The following is a 15,958-nucleotide window of genomic DNA, read 5'->3' on the forward strand; positions in this document are numbered from 1 at the left end:
GCTTGATCAATTTGATGTGGTATCACTTTTTCAGTCAACCAAATCAATATGCGAGTTTGTGGCCATTCCATGCAATACAAAACATGGTGATTGACAATGAGAGCCATTAAGGATTTCAATTTTTGTTTGAACACACACGTGGAAAAATCATGACGATCTGATGATGATTGCCCAGTTAATGAAAGTTCTTTTATTTCATCCCACACAGGATTGTGTGTCAACATAACAGGAAAATCTGGGCAGCAATATGTGAGGATGTATGTAGTATCTTGTGCATATTCATAGACTCATTATGAAGGTAGCTGGGAGTATGTCCACTTCTCCAAATTCACTGAGATTCACACTGCCATCATTAACAACTACATCACGAAAATGTATGTACTCTTCGGAATGAAACTTGATTTGATTGAATCAAATGTAAGAGTCATTCCATTTAGTCACCATGGACAAACTGCCCGCACTGGAAACACATAAAGTACAACTCAGTGCTACGTAAACAGCAGTGATGACAGATGTGTTGGTGGCTTAGAATATTTACAGTGACAATATATGTGCATTACTGGTATGACAGAAAACAAGTTCTGGAAATGAAGTGTTGCGACCAGGATAAACATATTATTTTGTCCTGCCTCTCTTGATAAGCCTTACATAGCTATTCAGATGAATCTGCTGAACTTAATCAAGTATTATTTGTAATCATGAACATTTATACATATGTTGTTTTTTATGCTATTTGTGTACATAATTTGCAGGGTTGCAGTTTTCACTAACACTGGTGTTCATCTACACCTAGCTATAGCTATCTCTCTAATCTTGTTCTCATGATTCCCAGGCAATACGTATACAGTGGTCACATATTTTTCTTTGAATACAGGTTCTCTAAATTTCTTTGAATACAGGTTCTCTAAATTTCTTTGAATACAGGTTCTCTAAATTTATGCAACAGGAATTTCCAAGAACTGCCATCTTCCTTAAAAGGATTCCGTGTAAGGCCCCTGAGCATTTCTGTTACACTTTCACATGGCAATACCAACCTCTTACAATCTTAGCAGGGCGTCTTTCAGTTCTACCGATATCTGTCATCATGCCTACTTGATAATGACTCTAATACTAGAACAATATTCCAATATTGGTCACAAAAGCATCTTGCATGTGACTCCCTTTACAGGTGCACTGAATTTTTCCAGAACCCTTGTAATGAATCTTTCACTAGTCTTCCCTAACACAGACACTTTGTGATCACCCCTTTTCATTTCCCTCCTCAGTATTAGCCTAAATACTAATTCGATGTTATGTCCTCTAGATGTTCACCACTAATTTTGTAATCAGATACTAGATGATTCTCCCTCATTGTTATAAGCATTATGTCACATTTATCCACATCTAATCAGTGTTGCCACACATTAAACAAAGTGGAAATTTCGTACAAGTCTTTCTGCAGTTCCTTACAATCGTCTAACCACACTGCCAGCAAACAATATCATAGTGCTGAAGAATCTACGTGATAAATTGTTTATGTTGTAATATGTCCAAGCGTGACCACCTTCGCCAACTCACCACAAGCGGCTGAAGAGGAGACGGGAGCTGGACACCCTGGGGCGAGCCCATGAGGAGAGAATACTGCAGTCATTCTGCAAGCACACAGCGGGAAGGAAAGCCACGCAGACGCTCAAGGAGGGACACATTGTGAAGGGCCTGTCTGACAATGAGAAGCGTACTGAAAACTAATGGCCACTTGCAGCCATTAGGACAGAACGCCAAGAATATGCGCACGAAAGTGTGTGAGTGTCTTCTGGCCTGGCGGCAGTCATTTTACCTACCTTACAAAGCAGGAATGCACCAACAATTCCAGCACCCCATAGGCACATGGATGATCACACAAAAAGCATGGGGAATTGGCATAGGGAGGCATGTGAAAGGAGTCAGCATTCTTAAGAAGATGCTTTTCTCGACAGTATGGACATTCCTAATAAATCATGGACAACGGAAGACTCTGAGACGAAGCTCAAACATGAGTCCGTCCAGGCCTCACGCAGAGAGAGCGGTTACAAATAAGTGTTGTGTAGCTGTTCTCACAACAGCCTCGGAATGCAGGAAACATAATAATGTGAAATCGTGAGAAAAATGCCAATTTAGATGGTACACATCAGCCCACACCAGATAGGAAATTTCCACCGCGTACGGAGAGATGTGGCTATGAAACAGTGATCTGACATTAGGCTGCATTGAAAATTCTGTCCGCCAATGAAAACACAGAAAGGAAGAACATTTCAAAGAGGGGTTGAGCTGAGAGATGGAGGAGAAGTGATAAGGGGTGTCGTGGAGACACTGCAGAAGCAATAGGACATGGGCACTCTTCCACCCATCGCCAACACCCATCTTCTGACACCATGATAGCACAGCTTCAGCCATATGACCAATGACAACAGTCCGACAACATGGAGATTGTACCTGGGCTTCGCCACAAATCCGTGATTTCTGAAGAGGGCAGAAGACTGAAAATAAATATATTTCTTTCATGTTTTGATTATATAAGCAATTTTTTAAATTCGTACATGAACCCCTTAATCACAAACCATTTGTGTTTGATTTCATTTCATCATTGACATAAGAAGTTGTTGGCTCCTAATGTGGGGAAATCTCATTAGTCATCTACTTGTCATTTCATTTCGAACAGCAGAGAGAAGAAGTTGCACTTCACTACAATGTACACCAAAAACATTAGGTATCCTATTATCTTTTCTTGAGGCACACCCAGTATTATTTCATTTCTGTGGAACATGTGCTGCCCGGTACAACATACTGGGTACTATTAATCAAATATCCCTTGCACCAATCATGTATCTTGTACAATACTTTGTACGATCATATCTCAGTAGTAGTTAACAATGTAGTATAGTGTTGAACACATTCTGGGACGCTAGGATGACAGTATCTACCTATTCATATGCATGTATTCTTTGAGACACATCATGCTTGAATTAAATGGGCTGTGTTTCACATGACTAATCTTTTTCTGAATCTGCACCAAATCTTTGAGAGAAGTTTTGTTTTCCTCCTGTAATGTCATAATTTTGGAGCTAAGAATATGCTCAAGGGTACTGCAACATATGGAAGTCAGTGATATTGATCTATAATTTTATGCATCTATTACGCTTTCTGCAGCAATGACTCACAACCTTTTCAAGTCACATGAGACTATTTGTTGCACACACAATTCTCGATAAACATCAGCTACCAAACAAGAGGCATGAAGTTAACAAAATAAACCTTAATTCTGAGGTAAATATCAAACAGTAGCTAAGAGATATGTTATAAGACCTGAGAAAGAAAGAGCTTGCAACTGTTCCTTGAACTGCAACTTGGTAAGCATCTTTCCAATACTACAGAAACCTAAAGAATACAGTAGTTCACTACTTAAGAAATTAATGTAATTATACAGTCTCCCATTTGACACTAAAAACAATCAAACTGCTGCAATCTAATGTAATGTGATTAAACAGAAGAATAGGTAGAGAAAAAATTAAAATATCCCGTATAGTTAAATTAATGTCAGAATGAAAGGGAAAAAGTAGGACTACATTTTCTTCTATCAATGCAAAAGTTCTCTACGTATCCTAGCAGATACTGAAACTCCTAAAAATACACTGTACTCACAATAGCAGCTCACAAATATATTGTGTTTACTACAGTAGTATGCTGGAAAAAAATGTGAAGTGTTCATATTTACAATTAAATTTTCTACTATTTATTTTCTTCAAAAATGAAAGTAAGTGCTGTCATTACACTGTGTTATTTAGAAGACTCAAAGTAAAGCAAAGCTTTAAATCTTCTCTTACCACTATCAGGCGGTGGTGGCTGCATCTGAAGAGAACGTGACTGTTGCTGTTGCTGAAATGGTGATGGAGGTGTGGGACACTGCGTGGGGTGTGGTACTGGAGTATCAAGTCGCTTGCCCTGCACTGCAAGTGCCAACTGTTGTGAGAGTGGCTGGTTCCGTACCAACAATCTATATGCCATAATCTGCACACGGAGTTGTTGCAATTGGCCAGGAGAAAATGAATGTTGCGGAGCTGGCTTCTGTGCATCAGGCTGGCCACCAAATGACTGAACAAAAGACAGTACGTGCAATTGTTAACAGCCTATAAATGACTGGACGTAATTAGATAAAAAAATCTATTGGCATTCACTCACAGTAAATTTGCTAAATGAAGTAAATATTTATGTTTATGAAAATAATATTAATTATTATAATAACTGTAATTATTATTATTACTGGTGTGAAATTTAAAACTTCCCCAGTGTACAGACTGTTCCATAAAATCTTGGGTGAGCTACCAGATGTCTGCAACTTCCTGTCACAATATCTTGGCACAGCGTCTTCTGGCCATCTTCAGGTGAATACTGAACAAATGCTCTGAGCTCACGTATTTTAAAACCCACCAGCACATGTGTGGTGTATTTTGGTGGTGTTGCTTATCTACCATATATTGGGAATGTCTCAGTAAAAATCGGTAGACTATTAAAAAGATATAAAGTTAATGTAATCTTCTTTCTCATTCCGAAATCTTGGTGCATTTCGGCTCTGTAAAAGACGACTTAGAGTTGTGAAAGGCAGGTGTTTACAGGAAATCTTATACAGGGCAAATGACACACATTGTGCAAGATCACAGTGTCTAAAATCAACAGCATACTCACCTCCTTCGAGCCAATAAGTCCACTACAGCTGACACTCTATTTCCAATGGTCATTTGATGGTATACAACGAAACAAAAATTGTGGGCCATACATCAAACTTCCACTGCTCCATAGCCGATGAACCAGTGGAAATACAACTGTATGAGTTCCTTAGCAAGTGAATCAATTGGGACGGTGCTGTCCGCTTAAATTTTGTGTGGAATACTATCACAGAAAAAGTTCATGCTCTGAATATCCAGCATCATTCTGCCATTTTTTCGAGCCAAGACAATTGAAATGAAATTGATGCAGTGAGTTCCCATTACAGAGGGCACGCGGCAAAGCACACAGACTTTCAGCAGAAGCACATGCACCCAAGTACCGCATGTGCAATGTCAAAAGCATGTACCTGCGGGGTCTTAAATACCTGATGTCAGATCATTCGCATCAGTATTCACTTGAAGGTGGTCAGAAGACTCTGTGTTGATATATTGTAGCAGCAAGTTGCAGACATCTCGCAGTTCTCCCAAAATTTTAGGGAACATTTTTGTTACTACTACTATTATTATTATTATTATTATTATTAGACAGATATATAGAAAAAAGAACAAATATCAACCCAAAATGTTTGACACACAGGAGTTACCTACATAAATTGATTTAAAAATGCTTTTCGGAAAAAGGTTTCCTAAATGTAGAGAACAACTCTAAAAATACATTACTCAGACTGTGGAAGAAACTATTTCCCTCAAGACAGCAGAAGAAACAATTCCCCTTAAAAAGAAAGTAAATATGCCTAGTGGGATGATGATTGTGATCAATTAATCATAAAAAAGACAATGAGCTTGGAACATCTGGAATGTAATAGAAATGGCAAAAATGTGCAAAATTTTATAGAAGTCAGGAAAAAAGATCAGATTACAACATATAAAAGATCAACCTATCTCAAGAATATTTTAAAGAAACACACACCATTAAGTTTGCAGTTTATATATTAAAAAAACATGAAAGACTGCATATAGTAACAGTGAAAACTGCAGAATACATGCAAGTTAATTCACATAGCTCCATAGCCACAATCACAAACCACAAAAATACGAATTTAATTTTGATAATAAAATCCAAATTCAAGCAGATTCAAAGTCACCAACAATAGAAGAAATCAGGGAAAAAATCTTAAGAAAGGCTTAAAAATAACAAAAGCATCAGGACAACACAATATAACTGTTGAATTATGGAAACATTCTGGTGACAACATTATTCTTTCTTTAACATTAGTGAAATCTAGACGGCAAACAGCTCCTTGCCATCAAATTAAACATTGTTATTAATAAATCCACTATGTAAGAAAGGAAAGAAAACGGACCGTAACAATTATAGAGGAATCTCCCTCTTGCCAGTAATGTATAAGATCTTGTCCATGGCACTTTCCAAGAGAGCTTAAGAAATACTTGATCCACAACTAGGAGAGCATGAAGCAGGATTTAGGGAGGGAGATTTTGTGCAAAGCAAATACTAAATCTAAAGAAAATAACACAAATAAGGGAAATCTGAATTTGAAATCTTTGATACCTTTTTAAAATTTTAAAAATCTACAACACAATCAAAATAAATGCACTCATCAACACTATAAAGGAATCTGGACTCAATTATAAAACAACAGAAATAATTAAAAGAACCTTAACAAACACAACATCAAAAGCAAAATTTACGGGGTACCTTTTAAAATCTTTTGAAATACAGAAATGTTTAAAACAAGGAGATGGTCGGTCACCTCAATTTTTCAATTGTACACTGAAGAAAGTAACAAGAGACTAGAAGAAATCCATCAATAGTTAGGCATTCAATTTGGAAGAAATCCAAGTAAAATCACCATAAATTATCTAGCTTCTGCAGACGACTTTGTGTAATTATTGACTCACTGGATAGTGCCAAAAAACAAAAAGGCAGTACTACAGAAACAGTCAAAATAGGACTAGAAATATCATTTGAAAACCACAGCTCATGATAAATATCAGTGGTGTCTCCTAAAATCTTAAAATTAATAACAACACAATATCTACTATAAACTGTTTTTAGTATCCAGGAAAACAGATAATAAGCAATAGAAAAAAAGATAGCAATAGAAAAAAAAGATAGCAATAGAAAAAAAGATAGCAATAGAAAAAAAAGATAGCAATAGAAAAAAAAGATAGCAATAGAAAAAAAAGATAGCAATAGAAAAAAAGATAGCAATAGAAAAAAAGATAGCAATAGAAAAAAAGATAGCAATAGAAAAAAAGATAGCAATAGAAAAAAAGATAGCAATATAAAAAAAGATAGCAACATAAATAAAGATAGCAATAGAAAAAAAAGAGTACACAGGGTGGAAGGTGCATTCCTTATGACATAAAAGACATATAACAAATACTGTCAAAAAGCATGAAGGCCGTGAAACTAACTAGAGCTGCGGAACTCAAAAAACTAGAAAAAGTTAAGTAAAGAATTATAAGAAAAATACTGGAACCTCAAAGTAATAGTTATACAGAATACAAATTAAGGTCAAAATTTGAAAATGTAACTTGTGTAACGAGGATTAGAAGAGTACAGTTTTATGGACACACATACCGAAGGGACAATAACAGGTAACCAAGCGGATTTTCAACTTACTTGACAGCTGCAAATCCACACTGTTCAAGAACACATTTTTAAAAAAAGCAACAGAAAAGGCAGGATTTCAGAAAAGAAAGAAGTCATCAAATGGAAGGATGTGGATTCCAGAAGAAAAGCAATGAGACTCTCAAAGACAAAGAAAGTCTGGGAACAAATAAAATTAAACACAAAGAAGCAGAGCAGAAGTTTATCCATCGTACCCTCCAAAAAGGTTATTTGAATAAATATAAATAAGTATTATAATTACAGTTTTCAATGTCATTTTCGGTATGGAATTTCATAGTTCATGCTTTTATTAGTAAGATTTTAAACCTTTGTGACATATTATATTATCTACTGTCAAGTAATAAAACTTAAATAGAATAAAAATTTATAATTCGACTAACATTGAACGGCATTTACAGATCATCATTTCTACTCACTCAATCTACAAAATGCTGAGACAAAGAAAGACAATGTCATCAACAAATTCAGTTGTTCTGAAGAACCCTATAAACCTCTTCATTGTTACATTCAGTCTGGCAGATTCCACACTAAATCCCATAAATCTCCTCACTGTTACACTCATACATCCTACACTAAAATCCTTCAACTGAAAACCACTGAGATTATAATTTACAGTAAAAGTCGTAAAAATATATGATTATAAAAGCAGCTTTGTAAATTTAAGCAGTTTCTGTGAAGGAGTCTTCAAACAGATCTTAGAAATTTCTTATCTGGAAATGGTTTTTATTGGGTTGCTCCTTGGGCCTTTCTTGCAGAGCCTCTTGGGTTCATCTACAATCCATTCACCTGGCTGCATTTCCAGCCAGTCTCCACTTCATTTTCAGTAGTCATAATTATATGTTCCACTCCAGCCTATTCTCTGGTCCATTTGTTTGTTGCCCTGCCTCTCATTATAATTCTGAACATGCATCTCAATTACTCACTGAGCTACCCAGGGTTTCTGAATGTTTTTCACAGTAAAAGTCTGTGTTTAACTACGATAAGCAAACACTGATAACACACAATGATTGCAAACTTTATTTTTAAAATAAATAGCAAAACATTCGCTATTACGATATTTCATTCACTGTTGAAGTCTTTCTATGCTAAGGGAATGCTATCCGCAAAACAAAAGTGATTTAGGTTTGCTCCATTAACATAGAGTGCTCTTCTTTTTCCATGTTTAAGGATCTGAACATTTCTTCTACGGCTGCTGAGATTAATTTTCGTAATATGGAATCTCCTTACCTGACTTCTCTTTCATTTCTGAATTTCCCACTATAATAACAAAGGCTAATGAAAGCTGTAGAACGGATGTATATCTTGGAATGCAGGCTTTTTTGAAAAATTTCAACGATGAAATTATTTTGGGTTATCAGCTGAGTCGTTTCACAATGTTTCCTACTGGTCATCTTCGAGGAAAGTGTCAATTTCACGTCCAGCTTGTTCCTTTATAGGCACTGGACTGCACATTCCTCTGTCAAGTGCCAAATAGATGGGGCAAACACATGCTTCAAGAAGAGATGTCACTACTGGTGGTATCATCCCCCCCCCCCCCCCAGGCAGGATGGAGAGGGGCTGGGTATGGGTGTCTTCAAGTGCTGGTGCTATTTCACTCACTGTCTTCGCATCTTTCATGTCAGAGTGTTCCTGACGTATTTTTGTTGATACTACATTCCACGCAGAACTAAGCTGGAAGCTGCTGTCCCAGTTGAGGAGTTCATCATGTGCTCTTATTTCCACTGCACCTTTGATGACAGAATGCTAGAAGCCATTGGTATGACAAAGCACCTTTGACTGTTCAAAAACATACATGTTTCTTTCACTGATGTTGTGTTCTGCTACTGCAGACTTGGCTGTCTAGCCGATGTAAACACTTCTCAAATAGACACTGCACAATGCATCACTGTGCCTTGCCTATGTACTGCTTGCCACACTTGTAACTGATGCCAGGTGCCCATAGCCCTAGTTGGTGTTTGACTAACCCAAGTATATTCTTGACTTTAACCACTGACCAGAAAACTGTTTTTATTATGTGCTACTCCATTACCATGGCATTGTGGTTGTGGAAGGCCCTGCATATAGAAGGAAGGAGAGGAGGTTGGTGCTTTCTTTCTTCTTCTCCTTCCTCAGCTGGAAAGCTCACTTTGTACATATCTCTGAGTAGCCATTCTTGTGAAATATTTCATGCAGATAGTGCAACTCACTAGACATATTTTCCCTGTCGATATGGCTCGGGCTCTGTGTACCAGGATGACTGGATGTTGTTGTTGTTGTTGTTGTTGTTGTTGTTGTGTTGTTGTTGTTGTTGTCTTCAGTCCTGAGACTGGTTTGATGCAGCTCTCCATGCTACTCTATCCTGTGCAAGCTGCTTCACCTCCCAGTACCTACTGCAACCTACATCCTTCTGAATCTGCTTAGTGTACTCATCTCTCGGTCTCCCTCTACGATTTTTACCCTCCACGCTGCCCTCCAATGCTAAATTGGTGATCCCTTGATGCCTCAAAACATGTCCTACCAACCGATCCCTTCTTCTAGTCAAGTTGTGCCACAAACTTCTCTTCTCCCCAATCCTATTCAATACTTCCTCATTAGTTACGTGATCTATCCACCTTATCTTCAGTATTCTTCTGTAGCACCACATTTCGAAAGCTTCTATTCTCTTCTTGTCCAAACTAGTTATCGTCCATGTTTCACTTCCATACATGGCTACACTCCAAACAAATACTTTCAGAAACGACTTCCTGATACATAAATCTATATTCGATGTTAACAAATTTCTCTTCTACAGAAACGCTTTCCTTGCCATTGCCAGTCTACATTTTATATCCTCTCTACTTCGACCATCATCAGTTATTTTGCTCCCCAAATAGCAAAACTCCTTTACTACTTTAAGCGTCTCATTTCCTAATCTAATTCCCTCAGCATCACCCGATTTAATTTGACTACATTCCATTATCCTCGTTTTGCTTTTGTTGATGTTCATCTTATATCCTCCTTTCAAGACACTGTCCATTCCGTTCAACTGCTCTTCCAAGTCCTTTGCCGTGTCTGACAGAATTACAATGTCATCGGCAAACCTCAAAGTTTTTACTTCTTCTCCATGAATTTTAATACCTACTCCAAATTTTTCTTTTGTTTCCTTTACAGCTTGCTCAATATACAGATTGAATAACATCGGGGAGAGGCTACAACCCTGTCTCACTCCTTTCCCAACCACTGCTTCCCTTTCATGCCCCTCGACTCTTATGACTGCCATCTGGTTTCTGTACAAATTGTAAATAGTCTTTCGCTCCCTGTATTTTACCCCTGCCACCTTTAGAATTTGAAAGAGAGTATTCCACTCAACATTGTCAAAAGCTTTCTCTAGGTCTTCAAATGCTAGAAACGTAGGTTTGCCTTTCCTTAATCTTTCTTCTAAGATAAATCGTAAGGTCAACATTGCCTCACGTGTTCCTACATTTCTACGAAATCCAAACTGATCCTCCCCAAGGTCCGCATCTACCAGTTTTTCCATTCGTCTGTATAGAATTCGCGTTAGTATTTTGCAGCTGTGACTTATTAAACTGATAGTTCGGTAATTTTCACATCTGTCAACACCTGCTTTCTTTGGGATGGGAATTATTATATTCTTCTTGAAGTCTGAGGGTATTTCGCCTGTCTCATACATCTTGCTCACCAGCTGGTAGAGTTTTGTCATGACTGGCTCTCCCAAGGCCGTCAGTAGTTCTAATGCGATGTTGTCTACTCCGGGGGCCTTGTTTCGACTCAGGTCTTTCAGTGCTCTGTTAAACTCTTCAAGCAGTATCGTATCTCCCATTTCGTCTTCATCTACATCCTCTTCCATTTCCATAATATTGACTCAAGTACATCGCCCTTGTATAAACCTTCTATATACTCCTTCCACCTTTCTGCCTTCCCTTCTTTGCTTAGAACTGGGTTGCCATCTGAGCTCTTGATATTCATACACGTGGTTCTCTTCTCTCCAAAGGTCTCTTTAATTTTCCTGTAGGCAGTATCTATCTTACCCCTAGTGAGATAAGCTTCTACATCCTTACATCTGTCCTCTATCCATCCCTGTTTAGCCATTTTGCACTTCCTGTCGATCTCATTTTTGAGACGTTTGTATTCCTTTTTGCCTGCTTCATTTACTGCATTTTTATATTTTCTCCTTTCATCAATTAAATTCAATATTTCTTCTGTTACCCAAGGATTTCTAGCAGCCCTCGTCTTTTTACCTACTTTATCCTCTGCTGCCTTCACTACTTCATCCCTCAGAGCTACCCATTCTTCTTCTACTGTATTTCTTTCCCCCATTCCTGTCAATTGTTCCCTTATGCTCTCCCTGAAACTCTGTACAACCTCTGGTTCTTTCAGTTTATCCAGGTCCCATCTCCTTAATTTCCCACATTTTTGCAGTTTCTTCAGTTTTAATCTACAGGTCATAACCAATAGATTGTGGTCAGAGTCCACATCTGCCCCTGGAAATGTCTTACAACTTAAAACCTGGTTCCTAAATCTCTGTCTTACCATTATATAATCTATCTGATACCTTTTAGTATCTCCAGGGTTCTTCCATGTATACAACCTTCTTTCATGATGACTGGATAGCAGCAATTATTGGAGTTTAGCTACAGGTCTCTGTACATATTGTTCCTGCAGACTGAATATCTCTGTGTATGATCAGGGTTCTTTTTTATCAGAATGTCGAGGAACAGTTGTCATCGGTTTTCTTCTACCTACATGATGACCCTGATAATGTGTATGCTGTTAATGTGGCAGAGGAATTATTGTAGGTTTTCTTCACCATGTGTACAAGTTACAAATGTGTCAAGCAAAAACCTGTAGACTGCCTTTGGTTCAGCCATGCGAAAGTATTCTGTATACAGGTTAGTGATGCCTGGCCCTAGATGGGGATCCCATGATGACTCCATTTATCTGTTTGCAGCACTTTCTGCCATGATGAAAGTATGTGTCGGTGAGTGCATCTCAAAAAAGCTTCGCCATGTCACTGTCAAAGTGATTCTCCAATAATACAGCAGAATCTTTAGTGGTACCCTTGTGAAGAGAGATAGGACACTGAAGTTCACCCTCATCCAGATAACTTTCTTGAAGCTATTTCACAAACTTTGTCAAGTTTGCGGCGCTGTGTGGACAAAGGGCCACAAAAGGTTTTAGTAGCTGTGACAAGTACTGACTATGCCATACATTGGCAAATTTACCGTGCTCACTATCAGGCATAGTAGAATTTTGTATCAAGGAGACCATAAAGCTATGATGGTACTGGTGCTTACAGGTACAGCATTCTGACCATTTCCTTGTTCGGACCCACATTATTGTAGAGTGTGATGATGATCTGTGTCACAGCTGGTGTAGGATCCTTCTTCACTTTCCCACATGCTGGATCCTGTAGCAGTATCTGAATCATCTGACAATAATCATCTGACTGTAACAGCATTGTCACATTGCCTTTGTCAGCTACTATGATAACTGTTGTTGTCCTCACAGAAGACACATATAGCAGTGCATTCTGCCAGCGAGATGTTATTCTTCAGAATTTTGGCTTTGTCAAGGACCACGCAAGTCTCCCTTCTCAATTCTTTAGTGGTATCAGAGGGGAGCACACAGCTGGCTTGCTCAATGCTGCTGATCATTTCGTGTTTAGGTAGCACAGAAGCTGTCACATAGTCCAGTTCCTTTCTGGTCAAATTCATGATAGTCTCCGAATCACTAGTGTTGACATTCTGTAGGCAAGCCCCCAGAAGGTAGTGGAACTTGTTGCATTGTTTCACAATAGGTTCCTGCTGCAGAGTTCACTGGTTGTGAAGGTGTTTCCAATCACCTACTCCCTTGTGTATGACACGAGACTGAATGAAAGATGCAGGTGGCACATGAGGAGAGTTTGTGCAATTTTGTCCAGTTCTAGCCTGGTGACACAGATGTGTTCCTTCATTAGGGATGAAATAGCATGCTGTGGAATGTATTCTGGCCTTGTCATGTTGATGTGATGTCATATGAAAGTGAAGTGCAGCATCACCACCTTATTCCCATACCCTGTAAGAGAGCCAGTTGGCTGAACAGACTAACCTTCTTGCATTGTAGCTTTTGCAGAGTCTTTAATCTGAACTGGATTTCCTCGCCATGGAGGTGTGCTATATGGGAATGCAAATTTTCTTGGCAAATTTCATTAATGAACTCTTCTCGAGTTATCAGCCAAGTCATGGCATTTGATGGGCACACAAGTATCAATGGGTATCCTACTCATCACCTTCAGGCAAAGTATCAGGCTCATGTCCAGTTCTTTCCTTTATAGCATTTGGACCACATACTCCTCCACCAGGGACCCAATGAGTGCACCAATCACATGCCTTCAGAAAAGATTGTGCAGCCTGGAAGGGAGGGGAGGGGAGAAGGAGGGTGTCCAGATTGGTGGGCAGTCTGAGCTGCCTGTCTGTTCCGCCCACTACCTCTGCTGCTGCTTTCGCATCAGTGTGTTCCTGACATAAATGCAAAAGGACATGTCAAAAAGTAATGCCTCTGAAATTTTTACGTGAAAATTCTTACAGCTTTTTAAATAAAACTACCGTTAGCAACATTCTAAATCTTTATTCTTCATGTCTACATAATTATTTCTCAACATAATCACCCTGATGATGAATCCATTTCTCCCAAATAGGGTCCAATTTGTAGATACTATCACTGTAGACTGTCTGTCTTTACTGATGGAGCCACAGCCTCACCTCTGCTTGCACCACTTCATCAATATCAGAGTGATCTCCAGGAAAATGTTCTTTAAGTTTTAGAAACAGATGAACATCAGATTGGGCCAATTCGGGACTGTTTGGAGGATGATAAATGACAGTGAACCCGATGCATCAGATTTTTGCAGATATCGCAGCACTCTTGCATGATCATGCATTGCCATGCTGAAGGAAAGGGTGCTCCATGTGTGGAGGAAATCTTTGAATTCAAAACTTGATTAAAGTATGCTGTTTGTCACGCACCGACATAGTTACATTACACACTGCAATGTTACATGCCACAATTCGGAACCCTCTAGTGGCAAAAGGCTGCAAATATGTATGCATGATGGATAAAGATGTAAAATGATAATAATATTTGTTTTATTTAAAAAGCTTTAAGAGTTTTCACATAAATAATTAAGAGGTACTACTTTTCAGCACATCCTTGTATTATTCTCTAATTCACCACCACCAGCTGAACCACTGTTTTTGTTTTGAAGGGCTGACAGTACAAATTTTGTAGGAATCAAGTCAAAAGCTTTTTCGAAATCTATGAATCACATCCAAAATAGTAATACATACTCATTGCTCTGTTCATTCACAACTTGCAATGCTTCATTCACAACTTGCTAATGAATCATTGTTTTCTATCAATTTTTTAAGCCAGCTTGTTACTTTTCTTGACTAAATCCATTTTTGCTATGGATTGGGTGTTATTTAATAACCATCTTGCACATTATAGAAAGCAGGCTGATAAGTTTATAGTTTGAGGTTCATCACTCTCCTTTTTTGTTCAGCAGAACAATTACAGCCATGTTCCAGTTTTGTGGAACTGTCTTCTTTCACAAACATTCTATAAATAATTTCGTAGTTCCTTCTGTATTACATTTTCTCCATCCTTAATCACTTTCAGGCACCTTTGCCAAGCATCCTGACTGATGAAATGTGATGAAATATCCAGAGTAAGTTTTTGTTTCATTTTCATTGTACTCTGGTTTCAGTTGCATTTCTTATTGAATTTTCGCTGTACTTTCTCATATCCTACTGATCAAACTTCCAAACAAATTTGCTTAATTCAACATTTTCTACCACATTTCTGTTATCATTTACTTCAAACTCTTGCCTTTTCTTTAATACTTGCTTTGTTCCATTCTCTTTTCTTTTGCTCACTTCATATCTGCAATGTATTCTGCATTTTACATTATTAAATTTATTAAATAGCTGCCTCTTTCATCAATGTGTTTTTTTTTATTTTCTAATATGCTGGACTTGTTTCTTAATTTAATATTGTTACGTCCTCATTCTCAAATAGAGCCCCATTAGGCATATTCCAAGCCCAGTTTTTCTTTTGGAAGTGTGTGTTATGGAAAATGTGTTCTTCTTGGTACAATCTACTAGTGTGTATCCTCTGTCATCTCTAGTAACACACACAAAGTTTCCCTGCTTATGAAATGTCCTCTAGTTTTTTTCCTACTTTTGCATTAAAATCCCCCACAATTATCTTCTCTTGGAATTGATGCATTTATCAGTTCTACTTTCTTTACATTATTTGAGCATGCTGATGCACTGATATAAATCAATGCGCACTGACAGCTAATGTCTTTAATTCCTTTGTGTCTTGAACTACCTGCTGTTGGAAAATTTTTCTATTAGACAACATAAATATGAGCAAGTGACACAAAGGTTGCACTGATATCAGTGAAGTTTCTTTTTTGTTATTTTGGTAATTTTTTGAATAATTTCATACTTGTTTAGTTATGTAGTCTTGTGTATACAGCTCCTTAAATTAGTAGTGTTTTGTGCATTATTCAAATTTTCTAAACTGAAATACCATTCCATCACAAAATTTCTTTATTTTTTGTCTAGTGGTGGCCCACAGCTTGTAAATATTTAAAGAAAGC

The 15,958-nt window shown here is 37.9% G+C and overlaps 1 protein-coding gene across 3 annotated transcripts in view; it reads right to left on the reverse strand.

The window, feature by feature from the left end:
- LOC126297781 (ATP-dependent helicase brm-like) overlaps positions 1–15,958 on the reverse strand; it is a 229,871-nt gene that overhangs the window by 108,293 nt on the left and 105,620 nt on the right. For all 3 annotated transcript variants that reach the window (XM_049988964.1, XM_049988965.1, XM_049988963.1), the window contains one exon: positions 3,840–4,107. In XM_049988964.1, coding sequence (XP_049844921.1) covers positions 3,840–4,107 — 268 coding nt within the window. The remainder of the gene's footprint in view (positions 1–3,839; positions 4,108–15,958) is intronic.

The sequence above is a fragment of the Schistocerca gregaria genome, chromosome X (genome assembly GCF_023897955.1).
Source record: "Schistocerca gregaria isolate iqSchGreg1 chromosome X, iqSchGreg1.2, whole genome shotgun sequence".
Taxonomy (NCBI): domain Eukaryota; kingdom Metazoa; phylum Arthropoda; class Insecta; order Orthoptera; family Acrididae; genus Schistocerca; species Schistocerca gregaria.